Source organism: Phasianus colchicus, chromosome 6, assembly GCF_987193195.1.
Source record: "Phasianus colchicus chromosome 6, bPhaCol1.hap1.1, whole genome shotgun sequence".
NCBI lineage: Eukaryota > Metazoa > Chordata > Aves > Galliformes > Phasianidae > Phasianus > Phasianus colchicus.
The window spans coordinates 44,010,426-44,032,924 of NC_143441.1; the positions used below are offsets into that span (position 1 = coordinate 44,010,426).

Consider the following 22,499-nt stretch of genomic DNA (forward strand, 5'->3'; position numbering starts at 1 on the left):
CCAAAGCTTGTGGTTCTGAGGGCTTCCCTGCCTTGCCTCAAGTCTCAGATACTGTAAATAGAAGACATAGGGAAGGAGAACAAAGGAAATTACAATTGATATTTGGAACTTGCAGCTTATGATACGGGTTCTGCCGGATAACATGACTATTTGTGATGTCTAATCTTGGTTGAATGTTTGATTAATAAATTCCAAAATTATATGATCCTCTGATGAGACCTTAAGTCAGCCAGGGTTAACCCAAAAACACTTCTAATCACTGGGGCTTCTTAAAACACAAAATAGGTAGGGTACTTTTAAAACAGCTCCCAGCTCTGAAGTGGAGTTGATTGAGTAGTAAAGTGTTTGGGGTCCATGCTCCCTTGCAGTAGGGAGAGGAGAAGCCGTGGGATCACTGCCCTGGCTGTGCAGCTGCTGGCTCTTTCCCTTTTGGTGCTGCCCCAATGAACAGGTTCAGCTGCCCCTGGGAGAGGTAGCTTTGGAGTGCTCAGTGGATGGTGCCCTGGGGTCCAACATGGAGAACCTGGCAGCCTTCCTTTCCTTCATTTTCCTTGCCTGCTGTGGGCAGCTGCACTGCGAGCTCATCGTATAAGAAGTCCTTGGTGTGTGTTAGTAGTTCCAAGCTTTTAACTGCAAATTCAGCCTCCTGTATGTGCCTCCTTGGAGCACATCTCCCTGTTTGCTGTTACTGCTGGCTCAGGGTCTGAAGCAGTAGGCCTGGAACAGCCCATTAGCACAAGCCTTGAGCCAAGTCAGTATTTAAATGTAGACATGTTCTGTTATTGGAATATCAGTTGCAATAACAAAGTCATTGAACACTGTGAGAACATGTACACCTAATCAATTTATTGCAGATTTTGGACAGTCACTGGTTTTCACATAAAGATTTTATATTCCTTTTCCTTTAATTAGTATAATAAAACATGTACAGGAATAAGGATTTGTGTCTGGGTATGAGTGCCTTTCAGTACAGAGTTGTAGATAAGAAAAATTTCTTCACTTTTTAGAAAGAAACAATTTTTTTTCCCACTGCTGTCAGCTGAGAAAGAATTGAAAGAACTTTGAGTAACATGGCACATTCTCATTAACTGGAAACTGTAATGAGTGTGTAAAATCCTGCCCTGGGGCAGTTTGCTGTCTGCTAACAGCCTCTGTTTGCAAGACAGATCACCTGGAGGCTGCTGTGAGCTATGGAAGGATGCTGTGCTGTCTCTGGCTATGGGCATAGTTTCACTGAATGACAAACTCTGAACACAGCCTTCACAGTGCCCTGTTAGTTCTGCTGCAAGGAACAGCTGGCACTCCTTGAAGTTAGCTAAACCAAGATAATTATGCATTGCTTGAGGTGGTGGCAGAGAAGGGAATGGTATTGCTCAGCTATTTTGGACACTCGACAGGGTGAAAGTTTTTTTGTTCAGTGTTCTGTTTTTGTTTTAGCGTGGTGTTTTCTGTATTCAGAACTTCAAAAAGTGATTTATTAACTGGTAGTTCTTTCCTTGCTCCCTTTTCTCCATAGGGTATTTTAGGCTGGTGATGATGCTTTAGGGTACTATCAGAACCATAAGTTTTAGGAATTATTTTTATTCTCTTGCAAGTTATGGTATTCAAATATGGCAATTGCAGTTCATTTAACTGCAGTAAATTTGATGGCTTTCTTCTATCTCTGATGAACGTTTTTGTTGTCAGTGCTGATCTCTGTAGTTCTGCAGATATTGCCTGAATTTGGTGTTACCTTTTGGAAAACTCATATTCTCCTACATTAGTGAATTTGTATATTATGATGGAGTCCGATTTTGTATGGAAGCCAAAAGTTCAATTTGAAACAACCATTTTGAGAGGAATTAATATGAAGGGGAAAAAAAAACAAAACAAAAAAGCATCTGTCACTAATAGCTGCAGATTAACATCAGAAAGTTTTTCTTTCTGCAGTGATGTCAGGTATGTTTCCAATTAGTGCTGATCTCTTCAGGTAGAACTGGAAGGAAGGCACAGCATTGGGCAAATTTAGCAAGCCTTGTCCACAAAGGCGATTTATCCTCAAAGCTCAAACAGTTAAAGCTTGATTTCTGCCAGGAGTTTGAAAGCTTATATCCCTTCCAAAACATTTCATGGCTTAAGATTTATTTGCAAAGCTCGTCTAGTAATCCTGTAAAGTGCTTAACCTCAGTAATATTTTTGACTTTCTTAGTTCCAACTTTGAATGGAAAAGGATTTATCTTTAACATTTTGAAAGTTAACCTTTTTTATACTTATTCCTGTACAACAAGAGGATGAATAGCCATTTCTTATTGACACTAACTGTCTTTCTTCTCTAAACGACCACCATTATTAGCAATATATTTGTTAAGTTTCTTTCTATGCTTAGTTTTTACATGCTTTATGGTTTGTTGGGTCTTCAGACTAATGACAGTGAATTGGTAGCATTGTTTTTGAGAAGAACTGTGTAAAAATCAAAGTATTGATAGTGAGATTGTACCTCAGGACAATATGTGTTTCATATATTGCATTGCAACCTATTAGACTGATTTAGGTTATGTTAATTGAAGGTCATTCCACTCTCAGTCTCTCTCCTGAATACACAGAGATGCAGGAGTGTAAAGTAATTTAGTGTAAAGTAAGTGTAAAAGGAAGCAAGGAAGCTAAAATGATCTTGCAGCAGTTTTCTAAAGGGCTATTAGTAGGCAAGTACTAAACATTAAGCATCTGTTGAAGTCTGTAGGCTTATTGATCCTTTTCAATGATATTGCCTGGACACTAATATTATTGCCTGGATGGTACCAAATTTATTTTCTCTTATAGTAGGTTTACAGAATGGTTGCAGCTGGTGGGCACATTTTCTTCCTAATTATCTGTTACAAATAGTGGTTCATAGCTAAGTGGTTCATAGGTAACATTGTTGACATACTTGGCCACGATTAAAAAACAACATTAAGCAACACTGCTACTTATGTACGTGAATTTATTATATGTTGTTTTTAGTCTAAGTATTCACAAAGGAAATTACTAATTAAACTATAAACAGACCCTTTATAAAGAATGATATGTACTAGTTTTTAAGTAGAAAATAAATGTAGGTGATTCTTTTTGTTGGTTTGTAGAAAGATGCAGCACAGGCTCTTGAAGAAGGTCTGTTTTCTTCCACACTCACCATTACTAGTCTCTCAACTGAGGAATCTCAGAATCCTTCTAACATTTTTTCATGCAATCACAGAACAGTTTGGCTTGGAAGGGACACCTCCCACTAGATCCAACTGCCTAGGGCCTCATCCAGTCTGATCTTGAACCCTCCAGGAATGGGGCATCCACAGCTTCTCTAGGCAACCTGTTCCAGTGCCTCACCACCCTCATAGCAAATATTTTTTCCTTTATATCTAATCTAAATCTACACTCTTTTAGTTTAAAACCATTGCTCCCTGTCCAGTCATGATACTCCCTGGTGAAGAGTCCTTCCCCATTGTTTCTGTAGGCCCTGTTTTGGTACTGTAGGGCCACTATAATATGGTTTCCCTGGAGCCTTCTCTTCTCCAGGCTGTATTGAGCTTATGTGGCAAAGTTTTGGTAGCAGGGGTGTCCCAGCACAGCTCCATGTCATATCAGAGCCAGCTCCAGCTCCCTTAAAGGGACCCTCTGCTGGGCAGAGCTGAGCCGTGAGCAATGTGTGCATTGAGTATTTGTATGTGGAGAAGGATGGATTATAGGATGATGTGTTGTTTTTCTCATACTGTTTTAGAAGCCATCACTAAAATTATTTTGAATGGAATAGGTTTTGGTTTTCTGTTTTAAAAAAAACTCCTGGGATGTTATGATTAATATTAAACTTCTCAGAAGTTGTTATTATTTCCTCAGTACTATGAATTCTAAGTTGCTTTTCTTGTTTCACTTTCTTTGTTTGTTTGTTTTCTCTCTCTGTAATTCACAGCTTTTAGAAATAAACTGGACTGGACTGACCAATCTTCTCGATGTTCCAGGGCTGAAGTGAGTATATGTAAAGCAGTATTTGATAGTCAATCTCTCCCCCAACAGCAGCCCCCATAAAACCCAGAATAAGACCCACTAACCATTTTAGTTTAAATGACTCTGAGCGTTTATCTCTTTATTTTGAATTAAGTGAAATTACTCAATATGGAGAAGGTAGTGATTATGTGTGTAAGTACATAAAAAGTATAACTAGTACATCTTGCTAAAATAATATTTAGAAAACTCAATTTTTAATCTGCTTTTTTTTGGTGTTCTCAGCCCTTCCAGATTTCCATAATCTCTTGAATTCCCTATCTGTCATCTCCTACAACAGCAAAAAGATAGATTGTTACTTTATTTTTCAGGCCAGAGTGTTCACAACATCTTGGCTTATGGCTCTGTATGCTGATAAATCTGTAGTTGATTGTGTAAAGATAGCAAGAAACACCTTTAAGACTGTAATCAAGTTAAATAAACTTTCTAATCTTATTGAGTGCTTCCTTTTAGAGCTTTCAGTTTATAATGTAAAGATCAAATGGAGTAGCAAAAACATTAACCATATGTAGTTGGCTTATTTAGAGCTTTTAGGAATAGTAAATGATAAAACCACAAAGAAAAAAGCAGAAGTACAGAAGGAAAATAAATTGTTTTGTATCACTGCAGTTCTGAAAAGATTAAATCCATGAAGACAGTAATACTTACTGAAATTATAATAGTTACCCAGGGGCTTTTTAATATTGAGACAGTGGCTAAGAGGATAATAAGTGGATCTTATACACAGGTTTTGTGACTAGCTCTTTTATTTGAACTCCCACACTCTAGACTGAGCTGATTCCAGTTATATTTTTATTATCTAAAACCAAGAGTTTGAATTTAGATATCAAATTAACACTTCAGTGCTCAGTTGCACGCCTGAAATGATTTCTGCTTTGCTTAGATGTGAAGCCATTGCATGGAATTCCAGTTAAACAGCTTGAAATTAGAAGTTGTATTAATTAGGTTAATGGTTGCAGGAATTGCTCGTGTTTTAAGCCTGTTTAAGACAGCCTCCAAGGAAAAAGGTTCTCTTGATGAGTGAGAAAATATCTTCCAAAATAGAGGTCCTGAATAATAATTTGCTCTTCTGAGGTAATACTAATAAATCTACATTTAGTACTTCAACTTACGAGGCTCCTGAGGTATATATCATGCTACTTATTTGCCTGACGGGAAGTGTGAAAACCTGAAATGTAAATGAAGTCTCATTAAGTATCTCAAGTTTATGGTTTCCAGAGCAACCCGGCTTGGTGTATAATGGTGCTGGCTAGATGTGGTATGGTTTCTATAGTAACTGTTTCTGAGATGACTCACGCTCTGCCTCTCCTGTAGATTTCTTCAGTGCTGTATTTGCTTTTCTTATCTGTATAGATGGATTGTATATTTTGGTTTGACAGCCTGGCATATTGCTATTGTTACAAACAGCAATGAACAACAGATTGCTGCTGCCACAGGTACATTTTTCATCCCGTGGCTGTTGGGTACACATTACTTGTTTGTACTCTGCAGATGTCTTAGTACTACTAAGTGAATTTCTGCATTTGCTACTGGCTGTTGGTGTCAGCTGTTAACAACTTCCATTATTCTTTCTATGTGACTCCACAAGGGAAAAGACACACAAGTAATTCATGTTCTATCACTGATATTGCTCACAGAAGAGTGGAATTAAAATCTCAATATGAGGGAGGTAGTGTGACTGCTCAAGTGCTGTCGGAAGGGGATGTGGGTCACAGGAAAATGAAGTCTGTTGTGGTTGGTTGAGATGCAGTAAAAACACTTTGTGCAGTCAGAGAGGTGCTATCTCTACAGTATGAGTAGAAGACGATTGAGGAAAAAAATTCATAGCTGCTTATTCTCTTAATAAAAATTAGGGAGAGCTAAATAGAGTGCAATTCAGCTGTGTTGTTAACTGCTTGTTATTTTTCTGCAATGAAACTGAGCTTTTAAAGATGCTTATTGTAATAAACTGTGTGTGAAGCACTTCCCACTTCTCTCATTTTCATGAGCTAAAAAAATAATTGTACAAAAAGATCAATGACCAAAACACTTTAAGACTGCATTATCAACAATTTTCACATTGCCATAAGGATTTAAATGTGTACTACTGTGTCTATAACTTGATCAATGATTTGCCTCTGTTCTCCATAGGTTAAACTTTTAAGTAATGAAATATTAAAAAAAAAAAATGTTATTTTTACTTTGTATTCATAGCAAACAGTTTTCATCTGGGAGCATCCACGCTGGAAGGTGTCACATTATTAAAAGTTTACAGGTGCTCCATATTTTCAAAGACTGAGTATCTACTACCTGATATGAATCCAGTTTCTCTTTCTAAAATTCTATGAAATTCCAGTAAGGCCAGTTCATTTTTCATCTTCATTTCTCTGACGTTTTAGCAAAATGCAAGTGGTGGCATTCGTAAGTTGAAAACTGGATGTTTAGCAAAACAGAGCTGAGAAAGTTTGAAAAGCACCCATGTGTTACTATGATAACTAAAGGGAGCTACCTAATTTAGAAACATGATTATCTTGTGATAGTGGTTATTTTAAGAATTACTAAAACTATAAATGTGTAGTGTTTAACATTCCTGTAGATTGAAAATCTTCATAAATGTGGCTGTTTTCCCTCATTAAAAGGTTAGCCAAACAAGATAATATCTCTTCCAAAAGACCTTGGTTCTGGCAGTTGTATCAATAGCATTGGTTTGCTGTATTTTTTTTTTTCCAAAGTCAGCAGTAATACCACATTTAGAGGGCAATAGCATGCTTCTTCCAGACTGGAAGTAATAAACATAGCAAATGTACTACAGTTTAGCACACAGAGCTCAGCTGGTAAGTATTTGAGGTTAATTGGTAATACTCCACCCATTACAGTTCAGTCTGTAATCACAGGCTCCTCTTGTTGTCTCACCATTTTACATTTATTTAGCTATGGTTTATTGGAACCTAGAAACCTCTCATTACTGGTTAAAATTAGGATGTTGGGGGAAGTTCTTTACAGAGAGTGGTGAGGTGCTGGCCCAGCTGCCCTGAGAGGTTGTGGATGTTCCATCCCCGGAGGTGATCAAGACCAGGTTGGATGGGGCCTGGGCAGCCTGGTCTAGTGCCAGGTCTGGAGGTTGGTGGCCCTGCCCGTGGCAGGGGATTGGGACTTGATCATCCCTGGGGTCCCTTCCAACTCAAGCAGTTCCATGATTCCGTGAAAATTGCTCAAAATCTACTTTTCATCTTTTCATAGAAATTTCACCTAGCACATCTCAGCTCCTTTATTTAGCTGGCAGCCGATCACCGGCTGAGATAAATTTTCACTTAGGAGTTTGAGGAGTTGCATTCATATCTAAGTCTCAGTGAACTATTTTCAGTGAAAGAGGTTCATGCAGGTGGGTCCCTTGCTTGTTTACCCTTCTGAACTAGAGACCAGGTTGCTGTGTACAAGTGCAATTTGGCAGGCTTATAATCCTTACTTGTCCTAACACCACCTAGTAGGTGCTTTCGTGGTGAAGGAGGGCAGCCAAAGGATGCAGGCTGTTCAGGTTGCTGATCTCTATCATGGAAGATCACTATGGATTTGAAATAGGCAGACTGTATTTAATGTGTTAATTCTGTTACATATCTCTACCATAGTATGTTTATTGCTCATGAGTAAATTTTCTTCCCAAATGGAAAATATTACATTTATAACATAAATTTATAATATATATATATAATCTGAAGAATGCATGTGATAATCAAACATATTATCTGCATCATAATTTCATAAAGACTGTAAAAGGAGAATCTTAAAGAAAGTGTATGTAGGTGGAGAAATCATCCGTCCCCGAATCAGCTCCCCCAGCTTCAGTGTGCGTGCAGTTCACAATGCCTCCACTATACATTTTTTTATTGTTTTGTCTGGGAATCCCTCTAGTACCACTGACCCTCCCCTAGTTCCTGGTGTGTTTTGGCAGAACAGTGAGCCACTGGTGTTTGACTGTACTGATTTGTGTCAGTTCAGACCCAAACTGGGTGAACTCTTAGCTTAGGAAACCTTCTCTAATTGGGGATCTGAGTTTTTAAATGATTCATTACCACTGTGTTTGTGCTGCCACTCCCTTTTTTACCAGCACAAAACCTGTTTTGCCTCCCTAGGCTATATTTTATTTGTCCACAAAGCATGCTTTCTTTGTGTTGCTGTTTAAATGACAGCCCTAGCTCCTGAGGACAACTTGTTTTGTAACAATACAACAGTGGGTAGCCAAACTTTCAGGGACAGTTATTATTGAAATGTGAAAGTAGATTAACAGTTAACATCTGCTTGGTTGTGTGCAACCCTGACAAGAAGACTTATGCAATAGCCCTTCACTCTGGGTGACTTTGGAAGGGGGATGGGAACTTCGGAGAACTGTATGTTGGTGTCTTTGGTTTCTGCTATTCAGTATCGGCTGCCTCCACCTGGTGGCTGTTTTGGCAGGAATCCTTCAGTTAAAAAAAAATAAAAATGTTTAAAGGCCAGATTTGACTTCTGCCCCCAAAAAGGACAAATATTTGTCCATGTAGGTAATTGCCAATCAGCAAAAGAGGTAAAAGGTAGCTGATAAAAGTTGCTGTACTATGAGGACATAGCGGTTTTTCTGTTCTTCCCTGATTTCCTTCAGGTGCTGGTTATCTATTCTAAAAATGCCAAAACCAACTCCTAGCTTCTAGATGTGACTGAAAAAAATACATTAGTAGTTAGGTTTATTTCAGTATGTTTTTTAAGTTTATAAAAAAAGAACAGGATTTTGGATGTTAATGTGATTGTCTGTGAAGTTTCATGCTTGAGCTGCATTAATGTTTAATTCTCATGAAGTAACTGAGGATTATTTCCTCTAACAGTGGCTTATCAGATACGATAATATTGGATATAATATCCAACTACCTGGTCCTTCCAAACAGAATTACAGTCCCCCTTGTCAGCGAAGTGCAGATTGCTCAGCTGCGGTTTCCTATACCAAAGGTAAACACGTTTCTGTTAGTAGTAATTATTAAGCATTTATTTTCTTCTGCAATAGTAATTTCTGAGCTATTCGCATCTGTATGAATTTCAAAATATAGTTGTCGTGATAGTACAAGTTATCTTGAATCTCATTATTTAAATGACTCCATTTATAAACTTTTTAGGGAATTTGATAATAAAACCAGAAGGGATTTTTTTGTTTTGCTCTTTTACACATTATCTGTAAAGCACAGTTCTAGTTCAACTGTATAGATTAAAAATGAAGCAGTATATGTTTTTTATTATTACTGCATAGTGAAGTGCTTTTAACTTGGAAGTTTTTCCTACTTATTGCAACTCCTACCCAATGGCATGGCAGTTTTTAATACAGCAGGCACATTTCTGATCGCTAATGACAGTTTTTCTTTTCAGGAGTCTGAATCTGCTGTGGTTTTTCCCTGTCCACAATATGTCTAAACTATGTTTTATTTTAAGGAAACTGCTACGGGAATTATAAAAATTTACACTGCTTAAATTGTAATCATACAGAGAGTTTCAGATTATTACACAAACTGAGCTTTTCGTTTTTTCAGGGTGTTGTAAGGATACATTTTATTGAAGCTCAGGACTTGGAGGGTAAAGATACTTACCTAAAAGGCATTGTCAAAGGCAAGTCAGATCCTTATGGAATCATTCGTGTGGGCAACCAGATTTTCCAAAGCAAGGTCATCAAAGAAAATCTCAATCCAAAATGGAATGAAGTTTATGAGGTATAATCAATAAAAATGTCTTGTAAAGTTGTCTTCTGTAATTTCTAAAGAAAATACTTTGTGTATTTCCTTGAGGAACTTCTTGATGTTTCCCTTTAAAAGCCCATTTTACAAAAAAATAGAAATTCTCAACTGTTGTATATACTTTTTGTCCAGACTTAACATCTGTAACTTTGAAAAACCATTTTGTCTTTTAATACAGTCATTAACAGATTACTTCTGAAAAGCTCTTATACTTGCTCAACTCATAGAATTGTGTTTTAAAGCATACTATGTCAGAGGTTTTTTTGTTGATTGCCATTTGAAAAAAAGTCAGTTTTACCATTAACAGTGCTGTCTTAATGTAATTCCAGGCCTTAGTATATGAACATCCAGGACAGGAGCTAGAGATTGAGCTCTTTGATGAAGATCCAGACAAAGATGACTTCCTCGGAAGGTAAATGTTGTGGAGAATATGTGTGTAGGTATTGGAAAAAAATTGAATGTTTTGATGTAACCTTATTTTTCCCCTTTTCGTGTTTTATTGAACTTGAATTTCTTTTACATTATTGCATTTATAAATTACTTACCTTTTTCAAATTTTGGTATTAAGTAGTTTGCTAATTATTTGGACTCTCCATGTATATTAAAATCAGAATATTTCGAGACATGTATATTAAAATACTGTGCCTGTGTATATATATACACAGATGTATGTTTACATATTTATTGAAAAAGAAAAAAGGTAAGTGTTATCAATACTCAAAAAAAAAAAAAAGTGGTTTTTTTTTATTTCTTTTTTTTTGTTTTTTTGAGGAATTGTACCCGACCTGTTTTAATGTTCTTAAGCTGCCATTAAGTACTAATTATTTAATTATTTCTTCAGGAAAAGTTAGCGTATCTTTATGTATCTTCTTATCTGCATAGTTTTTAAATGTCTAGCTCAGAATTTGTTTTTCCTCTAAGAGCTGATTTTAGCAGTTTGGATAAAGAAAAAATATTGCTCTAGTGCTTTTGCAAACATTACACACTCTTAGGTTCCATAGGTCTACCTTTAGTGTTTACCCATAAACATTTCAGGGTTTTAGTCAGCTTCTTTCTCCAGTAATTTGTCACCTTTATTTCTTACAGAGTTTTGGAGCTTCCAATTGTTGCTTTCCATACAGAGTAGAACTCCCTTATCTTTCCAGCTCCTTCTCTCTTAACAGGAGCAACAGTACCTACTTCTCTTCTCATTTAAATAAAGAAGTAGGTAGTACAAAGGCTTCTTTTCTTTGCACTTCCCTAATCTTACACTGAAGTGGTGGGGGGTTGAAAGTGGCAACTCGGTCATGATGTCTGTATCAGTATGAGTAAAATCAAAAGCCGAAGCGAATGTTCGTGTGCCAGCACACATTTGTCTGCACTGTTTAATTTTGGCGGATTCTCTGGTACACTCTTGGCTTGTGCAAACTAGCATTCTTCCAGACAGTACTAAAGCATGAATTTGGTTACGTGTCCAGGGGGTATTACCAGTTGCTAGTTTGGTTGTGGTCACTGTTTGGAGAGTTTTGTCATATGCCCGTGAGCCATATTTTGCTAGTTTCTCCCTTAGCTACAGAATGGGCTCTAGTATAGACATATTTTCTATCATTCTGCATTCCTTCTGGCTCAGCCATTTCATTTCCTACTTCTTTCTTTCTTTCTTTCTTAGGGCTAAAAGAATAGTATTGTTCTGCTCTCCTATTCTCTCTGGAAGCCTGGATATCCAACAAGAACAGGGTGGGGTTTGAGCTCTGTATTTTCTTGGTGCTTGTCTAACACACCATATTTGTGGTTTTTTTCCCCCTAGTTTGATGATAGATTTAATTGAGGTTGAAAAGGAGCGACTTTTAGATGAGGTAAGTGTTGGTTAAGTTCTTTTTTTTTTTTTAAACAATAGAAAAAAAGGAAAAACAAAGAAAAAAACAAAGCCAAAACAGAACATATGTTGTACATTTAGTTCTTGTATTTTTTTTTTCCTGTAGTTGTGTGCTTGAATAACCTTAATGCTAGAGAAATAGATTCCATGACAAGCAGTGCAGTAGTTTAAGGGTAGCTGATAGCTGAGAATGATGGCATTCTTATTTTTCTTGTCTTTGGAGTTTAAGATTGCCAATATATGAGTGCAGAAAACAGTGACTTAAGTGTTTAGTGAGGACACTTTCTTGGATTAACTACTGGATTAAGTACTTCTAGACTTAAACTAATTAAACTAATTTAGAAGAAGAAGGAATTTTTATCCTATGTGTAAGAGCAGCTTTACAGTAATGTTACTCAGGGTTTGTGTTTGCAGACCGGATTTAAAGAAATCAGAGAATTCTTTTGATATTTAAAAAAATGGTTTAATAAATCAGATCTTTTGAGGTATTTTTGGGTTTTGGAGATTTCAGCTCTAGTGATTTTTCCAGTGTGCCTTAGCATTTCCTAAACTTCCTGCAGAGCCAGCTACAGTTATGTATTTGTTTGGTGTCCGGTTATTTCACATTACTTTGCTTAACTTTCAGTGGTTTACTTTGGATGAGGTGTCCAAAGGAAAATTGCATTTAAAACTGGAATGGCTCACATTGATGCCAACAGCAGAAAACCTAGACAAGGTATTTAAGGAACACATTACTTTTCTCTTAGACTCTTTTTCTTTTTTTTTTTATTTGTGTTTGTTTTAAATATGTAAGTAATTTATTCCCTAGTTGTAGTGAATTTGGAAAATCTTTAACTTTGTTTCAAGCTGCCTTTCTTTAGAAATCTCAAATGAGTCCTACCTGTCAGTGTACTTCTGTGGCATGGGATTTTAAAATGCTTTTTCACTTTTTTTTTCTTTTTTCTTAATCTTATGGCTTCAAAAAATCAGCTAAAAACAATCTAATCTCATTGGACTGTAGATAAAGCTGACAATATAATATATATTATCATATAATGTTTCCAATATATAATCTTTCCAGCGTGAAAAAAGATACTTAAGAAGTGAGATGGAGTTGATGGAAATACCTTTATCTATATGAAGTCTTAAAAAAAGGTGTTGTGTATTTATGTGCACTTGTGTACAGTGTGCATTTGTGAATGTTTGGGTTTGGGGGATTGTTTTTAAAATACTTTTCGGGAATGGGACAGAAATGATATTGTCATTATTTGATTTACAGAAAAGCTCACAGCATGTTTTTGATTTAGGTATTAACAAGCATTAGAGCTGATAAAGACCAAGCCAATGATGGGCTGTCATCTGCATTGCTTATTCTCTACTTGGACTCAGCAAGAAACCTGCCCGTAAGTTATATTCTTGTGGATACCCTTTGTTCATAGGTATCTCTTGCTTATTTTCCAGCATGTCTTGCTTGGTAGTATGGCACACTGCTTCACTAACACACATTAAGCCATGTGTTCTACTTTCTCTCTTTTCAAAACGTGTAATGTAAGGTCCATATTTCTAGTAGTATGGTCATATATATATATTTAATAAAACATTACTCTTTAATCAGCGTGATTTTTTCTTTAAAGAATGCTCCTTTCCTGGACTTGAAAGGCTGCATGTTTTTATTATGCAGTGTTGTCCATAAATAGTATGGGATCAGCTTGGGGAATTTTAAGAACTAACTGGGAAAAGGCCTACTCCCTTGAATTCAGGTAAACTTGCTTCCTTTGGTTTAGGCAGTCTGTGGTAGATTTGAAGGAAATAAAGTCCTTCAACATAAAATATCAGCTGTGTTTTTGATATTGCAGTGCCAGGATATTTGTATGAGATGTCTGTCAGGTTGCCATTTGAAATGATGTTTATTTGCTTGTGTAAATAGCTTTTTCAGCAAATGTTTGCAGGCTTTGTCATAAATTTTAGGTTTTTTTCCTTCTTATTTTAAATATTTTGCAACATTGTCTCCCTCCATCAGAGTGGTTTGATTGCAAGCCTTAAGTTAACCTACTATGTGAGGCAGTATTTTCATGTCAGTGTATTAATCAGTACTTTTGACTAGTAGATCTCTGAACTGTAGAGCACAGAAAGAGGAAATTCCTCACACACAGCCGACTAGTGAGGTAATTTGGAAACATAATCTCAAATTTCTTACTGCTGTGTCTGATGTTCTGCTTACAGTATAGGATTGCAGGGTTGGGGCTGGGAACAAGGATGGTCATAATGTGAGACCTGTTTGTCTCTTTCATTTTCTTGCTCTGCCAGGCCATGGAAGTAGTTGTTATGAAAACTCAGTATTTAGTTGCAAGTTATTCTCTGTCCAGTTATGTGTTATAAAGAATACAATGAAAAGTTGCAACAAAAATTAAAAATTACATTTACAGCAGTAAGAAATACAACATTGTGTTAAATTCACACTGTACAAAAAACAGATACAAAGAGGCTTTTTGATTAAGGAGTTGGGGTTAAAAGTACCATGGGATGACTTCATCATGTGGCAGAACTGGAAACTGTTCCATAGATTATTTAACAGGAATAATTAGATCCTGCCAGAGAGTTCCTTATTAAAATGCAGCAAGTAGTAGTGAAGACAGCCTTCTAATGTCCATTAGTTTGTGATACGGAGCAACACTTATGAGACTAAACATGGAAGTCTGCTAACTTCTCATGTTGTATTTGTTGATTGGGTTAATGTAGTAAATTTTTAATATATCCTTATATATAATATTTATACTGTATAATAGTAAAATTAACTGCTCATCAGGGTTGCTTATACTTATGAGGAACAAAATTAAAAGACAGTGAATTCTCGCTTAAAATTATGCTCTTTATTAATGGCTTTGAGGACTTTTGTCCACGAGTTTTATGCTAAAATTGAAATATTTTCTGAATGAATAAGAACTTTTTATTATCTCCAATATTGTTAAGTTATTGCTGATCACTGGTTCGTTTTAGATTTGGCATTGGCCTTATTTTCTTTGACTTACAGTGGATCATTATCATAAGTTTCTCTTTTGCATCTTTATTTTCATCATAGTTGTGAACTTGTGAGCACTAGGATGATTTATCAGAAATACGTTTTATGTGGAAGAGAAATGCCTTAGAAGTCTGGTTGCTAAATTGTCTTAGTTGGGTCTAAGTCTGAACTACCAAGAGTGCCTCAATAAAGTGCTGTTAATTAATAAAAACTTTTCACCTTAGTGCACTTCAGAAAGTTGTTTAACAGATGAGACTATTCGTAATGACAAATATTTTTGTTATCTGCTGTTTTCTCTGGAATCCTTTGACTGTTTTCTTTAACTTTCTTGTGTAGTAAAGCTGCTTAAGCATTCATTCTGCCACAATCCCATCACTCTGCTTTCTCCTTCCATTTCCATCTTCCTAAGAGTATCTACGAGGGAAACTTTGGGTGTGGATACTTAAAAGAGAGGAGAGCATCGGGACTAGTCTTTTGTGAAAACACTACCTCACTCTATAGAGCACTATTTGTGAGTTCTCTGGTATTATTTGTATTGTACCTTTTATCTGCCAGAGTGTGGATTAGTGCTACTAAAGCCACTCACTCTAGTGGAATGAGAGCATGCAATTTGTTTTGCTGCATGGTTTCAACAAGTGTGCATTGTTTTTTGTGCTATTTTTCTTGCATTTTAAAGGCTATTTAAATTTCATTGGTCAGCATATCATTGGGTAAGTAACTTTTTTCTGATAAAAACCCAATATAAGTTTTGTTGCAAAAGCTCTTACATTTAACTTAAATTGCTGATTCATTTTGAGAAATAAAATGCATACTATCCTAGCACGCTGTGTGCTGGTCACTTGTTGGTTTTTACAGCAGAAAAATGAAACAGTACTAAATATGAAAACCAACATCCCTACCAGTTTTTTAAATTGTGATGCACTCAATATTTGCAAGAACTTGTAACCTCTCCACACAGGTTCGAGTGTTCTTTAAAAATTTTAAAACAGCTGTGATTCTTTGTGCATCACCAGACTCTGAAATTCCCTTGTAAATTCTGTTTCACTCCATATTGCTCCTTGTTTTGCAAATTCCCAAGCTACTTTTTATTTCATTTTTTCCTCCCCCCAAGTTAGTCTGTAGTCGGTTAAATCCAAGCTAGGGAGAACCACAAGTTAGTATTTTTTCCTTGAATTCAGCATTAGAAAATGATTGCTAACTAATGAGCCTGTGAATGCTTAGATCTGTAAACACAGCCATGGTATCCCCTGAAGGAATGAGTGTTTGTTCAGAAAAAGAAAACTCTTTTGCCAGAAAGTTAGTTAAGCCATTGTAGATAATGCAGATTTACTTTGTAGCCTGCTACTTTTGTTTCACATCATTGATTTAAATGCACTCTTCTTTCTCAGAAAAAAAAGCAACAAAACAAAATCCTTTTTTCGGTCCTTTCAATTAGTTTCTGTATAGAAGTTCATCTGAAAGTATCAAAAGCTTTGCATCCATCACCAAAGTGTGTTAAAACTTAACATATAAGATATGCAGTTTATTACCATATATATTTATATTTGTGGGGAAAAACACATCGCATATAGGTGTGGTAAGGATTCAAACAATATATTGTATGCTTCAGTTGACAACCGATAAGCAGTTGCTGCTGTAATTATAACAACTACAGATAGATGATAAGAAAATAATAATCAGAATTTTTGATAAAAGTGAAGTCCTGGTGTTTTTGTCAATCTTAGGGTCATTGTATTACAACGTGTCAGGTGGACAGAATGGCACCTGTTCAGATAGAAGACAAAGCTTTCCAAATCCCTGAAGCTCTCTTGGAGTCAGCATGGAACTGTTTTAAGATAGCCAGCTCTGAGTTTCCTCCAGCAGCGCTGTTACGGTGCTTGTCCTGCAGTGCATGGCTGCCAGGCTGGCAGCAAGCAGGGATTCTTGACTGCAGGGCAGGAGGGAAGAGAGGACTGGTTTAGGCTGGAGATAAGGGCTTCAGCACAGTCTTAGAAGCACACCTTGTTTTCAAGGACCTCTTTAAGTGTGAGGTCTAACTCAAACATTTGCACCTCTAAATCCAGGTGTATAATTTACATGTCTGAGTTATTTATTGTGGGTGTGTATGTGCTTAGTGGCCATTAAAAAGGAGGTTTCCTTTATATGGAGGAGAGGAAAATCCAAAGTCCCGAGTGCTCTAATTCTAGATGTTTTTATTGATTGCTGGGGAACCTAGACTGAGAACTCCTAATGCAGATATTTACACATCCAAACCTGAATTATCTGAAGATAAGGAATTTGAGTAGTGTTCTTAGTATAATTTCTGAAAATGCATAATGCTACTGTTATGATATCTTATCATTAGTTGATGATTATATTTGTTGTATGTATAACATAAATTATCCATATTTTAAATCAGCTCTTACAAATCAGTGATTGTCTTCTGGTCATCAGCTGAGATTTAGAAACTTCTAAAACAGCATTTGAGCCCCAGGCAAGAATTAGTGAGTTAACATAAGTAATAAGTTGTACTCCAAAAAATAGCAAATTAGCATCTGGCTTAGTAATAAAACAGCTTGTTAGTTGCCATGTAATGTATGGGTTCGCTGTTAGGATTTACTGCAAATGTCATTGGCCATTACAGAATGCCAGCCTAACAATTTATTCCATTGTTGCAGGTATTGGTGTAGTTGTTGGATAACCATCCCCTTTCCATGTAATTGTAGAGACAGAACCACAGCAAAACAATTTTGTCACCCAAGACAAGTCCTTTATTGGCTTTCTTTACTGAATACTCCAGTTTCTTCTCATAGTCTCCTCCCTCCAAGCCTTTCAGCCCTCTTCCTCGTGGACCTGTAGCTTCTTCCCTTTTCACCCGAAGTCTGGCTTAAACATATTTGCCCCAGCTGATATCCCTCTTGGCCTGTCCTTACTGTGATTCCAGAGGAATTGAGACATGTTCAATAGCCACAAATCATTGGCTGCCTACCTTTGGGGCTTTTAAAATCCTTTGAAACAATAATATATATATTAAAAAAAAAAAAACAACAACAAAACACGAAACCACTATTTCATGAACTTTCTTTATTATTTTTAAAAGACCTGATAAGGGAAATAGAAGTGGAAAGTGTCTATCTTAGTTTTAAAGCAGAGTACAAACATGCAGAAAGAACAGAAAGCAAAAGTTCTGTCAGATTTTATTTATTTATTTATTTGGGCGATTCCTTCATTGTTTTATTAGAAATACTGTTGTGGTCTTTTTTTTTGGAGTGTTTTTTTTGTTTTGTTTTGTTTTGTTTTTTGCTTTGTCCTGTGTCGTCATGTAATAATTAACCTAATGAAATTGCTTCTTTGCATGACTTTATTAACCCTTCCTATGTTCATTCTCTCTTGACTTAAAAGCATAATCCATTAGAATTTAATCCTGATGGCTTGAAGAAGTCTGCTGTTCAGAAAGCCCTGAAGGTAAAATTAACATAGTTGTCCATTTAAGGTCACAGTAGTAATTGGAAATGCACAAGTGCCTGCAACGTTTCTCTTCCAATGGTGGATGGAATTTCTTTAGAACAATTCAGTTTTATTTCCAGTTTCAAGAAGTGGCTGAGACTCTGGTGAAGTACTGTGGTCTGGGGGAATTTGAATTTTGCATCAGTTGAAGGGAGTATAGGCTGAAGGGAGTTTAGGAGATCAGTATAAAGTAATTCTGAGAACTGGTATGAATTAATACTTAAAGATCAGAGCTGACATGAAAGCTAAGACATCTTTGTATACTGAACAATGCTTCACTGATCAATTTTGAGTGACTAACCAGTATTTTAATGTGGTTTTGAAATTTTTCTGTTAGTTTTCAGAAGATTTTACATCATTTATATGAATGCTGAATAAATTCAACCCAGTCATTTGATATGGAACACATGGTGTTGAGAAGCAGACTTGGAAGGCATAAGCCAAGTTCTTAGCTGAAGAACTTGAACAATAGGCAAGCTCAGATAGTCTGAATATCCTGTCAACAGCAAATCTGCCCGTGGCAGATGTTAGTGGTACATCGTGTGTGTGTGTATATATTACTACCTATTTAGCATGAATTAAAATTGTTGCTTATTCTGATACATAAATAGAAATGGTCTTTTTGCAAACTTGGATAGTTTCTTGATTTTATGAAGAAAGGTAACTTTAGGCATCTTTTTATGAATGAAGTAAAAATGGAACAATTTTCACTTACCATTTTTAACACCACCAGTTAGCTAGCTTTCTTTGTATTCTATAAACCTTTGTGTTCCATTGTCTCTGATTAGAGCTACACTGTTTTGATAAGAAATCACAAAAAGAGATGCAGCATTCATCCAAGAAAGGAGTAATTTCCTACCAGCTTTTTTTTCTAAAGGAAAGTATTGTTATAAGCAGTCTGGAACGTTAAAATCAAGTAGTACTAGTGAAAGTATGATGATGTCAAAGATGTAAATTCAGATCCAAAAATATCAGGAATACTCTCATTCTTAAATTTTAAATTATTTGAATTCGTTGTGACCTTACATGCATTAAGCAGATCTTAACTAACTTGGTGTTTACAGTGCCTATGAGCAATTTCCTACAGAGTAGAGCTCAAAGTATATTATTAACCATGCATACTATATTTTCTAGGCCTTTAAAACTTCATTAACACCTACTTGAGATGATTAACTTTCATGTCTAACTTTCTTTCTCATGTAAATTAATTTTTTTTTAAATAAATATGTAGTTCAGAATGTATCTCTGTGTATATAATTTGATTCTAAACCCGTGTTTATTTTCACAGTTTGATGTAATGCTATACAGCTGGTGAGCAAAGCTCAGATATGGCAGATGATTGATTCTCTGATAAAGAGAATTTGGTAAACTGTAGAAATATACATTAGGTACATTGTAGTGCATCTTCTTTCCCCCAAAACTGAAAAGGGGAGAATATCAATGTTCTGATATTACGTCCATTTTAATCATTCTACTGCAGTATAAATAAAGTGAGCTTCCCAAGTTTGTGTTTTCTCCATATCTCCCATCTGCATGAAATTCTCATTTTGCAATGTTAACTATGCTTCGTGGGTTCTGGAAGTTGTTTTAACGCTCATTTAAAGATAACACTTTGCATTGTATCAGTTTCATCCAAAGAAAGCAGAAAGGAGTCTAAAACTCCTGATTAATTCTAGTGGTTTATTTTAGCTTACTTGGAGTAGTTGGACACCTTCATGTTAATGTGTTTTAAACTTACTAACGAGACTGCCGTTCCAGCCTGTTGAATAAAATTGTACAATATTGAGAATAGTAGATACACATATAGTAGAATGCAAATGATTTGTACTTCTAAGATGAAAACATTTAAGTTTCAGAGGAGGCAATTAGGAGAAGAGTTTATTCTGAGGACAAAGTTTTTGCTTTTTCTTTACCAGTCAGGAAAGAAACTAAACAGCAATCCCAACCCACTTGTTTTGCTGTCAGTTGGACATAAGGCACAGGAAAGTAAGGTAAGTTGCTGCTTTTAATATCTGGTTCTGTCTATAGGCATTTGGTGGCTCTGTTCACTTGGTTTTGGCTATGAAGTGGTCGAGTGCATTTACTGCACTAAAATGTGTCACCAGAACTGAAACTGCCAACAGGAAGCCAAGGATTGGATAGGTACTTAATTCAAGCTGTCCTTGAGTAGAGACCAGATTTATAACTATTTTAGATGTCCATTTGCAGTAGGTTATGATCTGCAACTGGGATTTCTATCATAGTGATTGTGTAAGTAAGACTGCACGCAAAGAGCAGGCTTCAAAAACACTCATCAAGATAAAATGTGTAGAAAGTTACAGAAATATCCAGTTTGGAAGGAATTTCTGAAGATCATCAGGATCAGTTTTATGAAATTGGTGGTTCTGTGTGGACGAGAAGCCAGCAATGTGCACTTATAGCCTGGAAGGCCAAGGGTATCCGAGGCTGCATCAAAAGAGGAGTGGCCAGCAGGGAGATGGAGGGGATTGTCCTTCTCTGCTCTGCCCTCATGAGGCCTCATCAGGAGTACTGTGTCCAGCCCAGGGACCCCAGCACACAAAAGATGTTGGAGCAGGTCCAGAGGAGGGCCACAGAGATTATCTGGAGCACCTCTCCTAGGACGAAAGATTGAGGGAGTTGCACTTGTTCTGTTTGGCGAAGACAACGGAGGTCTCATTGCAGCTTTCCAGTACTGGAGGCGGAACTTATAAGCAAGAGGGAGACTGACTTTTTACACAGGCTTGACAGGGATAGGATGAGGGGGATGGCTTTAAAGGAAGGGAGATTAAGATAAGATATTAGGGGAAAAATTTTGTACTCAGATACAGTGGTAAGGCACTGGAACAGACATCCAAGAAATGCTGTGGTTGCCCAATCCTGGAGGTATCGAGGACCAGGTTGGATGGGCCCTGGACAGCCTGATCTGGTGGCTGGCAACTCTGCTTAGTGCAAGAGAGTTGAAACTGAACTGGCTTTAAGGTACTTTCCAACACAAGCTATTCTATGATACGATTTAAGGAGGATCTTAGATGAGCCTAAGTACTATGTAGCTGTCCTGAATATTTCCAGAAAATGACGTTCCACCACTTCTATGGCGACCTATTCCAGTGTTTAGTTGTTCTCATGGTAAATAATTTTTTTAATATATGTAGACAGAAATTCACCATAAGCATTTAGTAGTTTTTGTCTCTCATGCTGTCACTGTGTACCCTTGTGAAAGAGTACCCCCAACTGGTCAATAGCTGTCTTTCACATAATGGAATATTGTGATCCCATCGCCCTTGCACATCTTTGTCTCTAAAAAAAACTCAATTCCTTCAAACCTCTTTCATGTGTCAGGCTCTCCAACTCACTGATCATCTTTATGGTCTCCAAGTGGACCCTCAACAGCTGCTTTAATGGCTCTTAAATGAGAATGGGACCAAAACTGGTCACAGATTTAGACTGGATGTAAGAAAAAAGTTATTCACAATAAGGGTGGTGAAGCACTGGCACAGATTGCCCAGAGGGGTGTTGGATATCCCATCCCTGGAGACACTCAAGGTCAGGCTGGACAGGGCTGTAGGTGTCCTTGTTCCTTGGAGGGAGTTGGACTAGATGACCTTTGAAGATCCCTTTGTGTATTTTGCAAAGATAAATCAAAAAAATGTACTCTTGACACAAGCTTTATTAGACACTTTTTAAAAATAATTTGTCTGCTTCCTATGATTTTTTTCTCTAATTTTAGATCCGATACAAGACCAATGAACCAGTGTGGGAGGAAAACTTCACTTTCTTTGTACACAATCCCAAAAGACAGGATCTTGAAGTTGAGGTACGCTTTAGATATCTTTCTTTTCTAAGGCATTTCAGTAGCAATGTTCAGATGTTACAGGCTGTTATGACATGAATGTCATATTGTGAACACCATTAATTTTATACTTGAAGAATAGGCAATGAAATGTTCGTTTGCATTTACTGCTAAAAGTAAAAAAGATTATAACCAGTCTCTCAGAAGAACATAATAGTTGATGGTTGTCATATTTAAAAAGTACGAACAAAAGTAAATTTTGATGTCTGTTTTGAATCTTAACAGTCTTCTCAATTACAAGCAGGAATGCTGTTATGTATGGTTGATTTATTTCTTTTCTTATACTGAGGAAGTCTTTGTCCAAATATCCCTTTTGCTGTCAACGTGCTATTTGCATCCTTCCTCTAACAATTCTGGGAATTCATTTTGCACAGATTGTTTGGAAACCACAGATCAGGGATCAATTAGATGTAGATCTGATGATTAATCTTCTGTCTTGCTTTTGCTGTAGAAGATGGAGATTAATAGGTGTCGAGCATATTTGCTATTGTCTTCTTCAGTGTAAATTTATGATCAGGAAAACTTGGCTGAAGAACTATGTTCTGTATGCATTACTGCTTTTGTTTTTAA

The 22,499-nt window shown here is 36.5% G+C and overlaps 1 protein-coding gene across 3 annotated transcripts in view; it reads left to right on the forward strand.

Moving 5' to 3' along the window:
- The window catches only part of ESYT2 (extended synaptotagmin 2), a 66,366-nt gene that overhangs the window by 36,547 nt on the left and 7,320 nt on the right, over window positions 1–22,499 (forward strand). Inside the window, exons 7-17 of one of the 3 annotated variants that reach the window (XM_090143134.1) lie at window positions 3,920–3,975; window positions 8,847–8,967; window positions 9,540–9,716; window positions 10,070–10,152; window positions 11,527–11,575; window positions 12,221–12,310; window positions 12,882–12,977; window positions 15,003–15,104; window positions 17,975–18,037; window positions 19,996–20,070; window positions 21,807–21,893. In XM_090143134.1, the coding sequence (XP_089999260.1) occupies window positions 3,920–3,975; window positions 8,847–8,967; window positions 9,540–9,716; window positions 10,070–10,152; window positions 11,527–11,575; window positions 12,221–12,310; window positions 12,882–12,977; window positions 15,003–15,104; window positions 17,975–18,037; window positions 19,996–20,070; window positions 21,807–21,893 (999 nt within the window). The remainder of the gene's footprint in view (window positions 1–3,919; window positions 3,976–8,846; window positions 8,968–9,539; window positions 9,717–10,069; window positions 10,153–11,526; window positions 11,576–12,220; window positions 12,311–12,881; window positions 12,978–15,002; window positions 15,105–17,974; window positions 18,038–19,995; window positions 20,071–21,806; window positions 21,894–22,499) is intronic. The other 2 variants (XM_031615971.2, XM_031615972.2) reach the window with 2 other exon arrangements.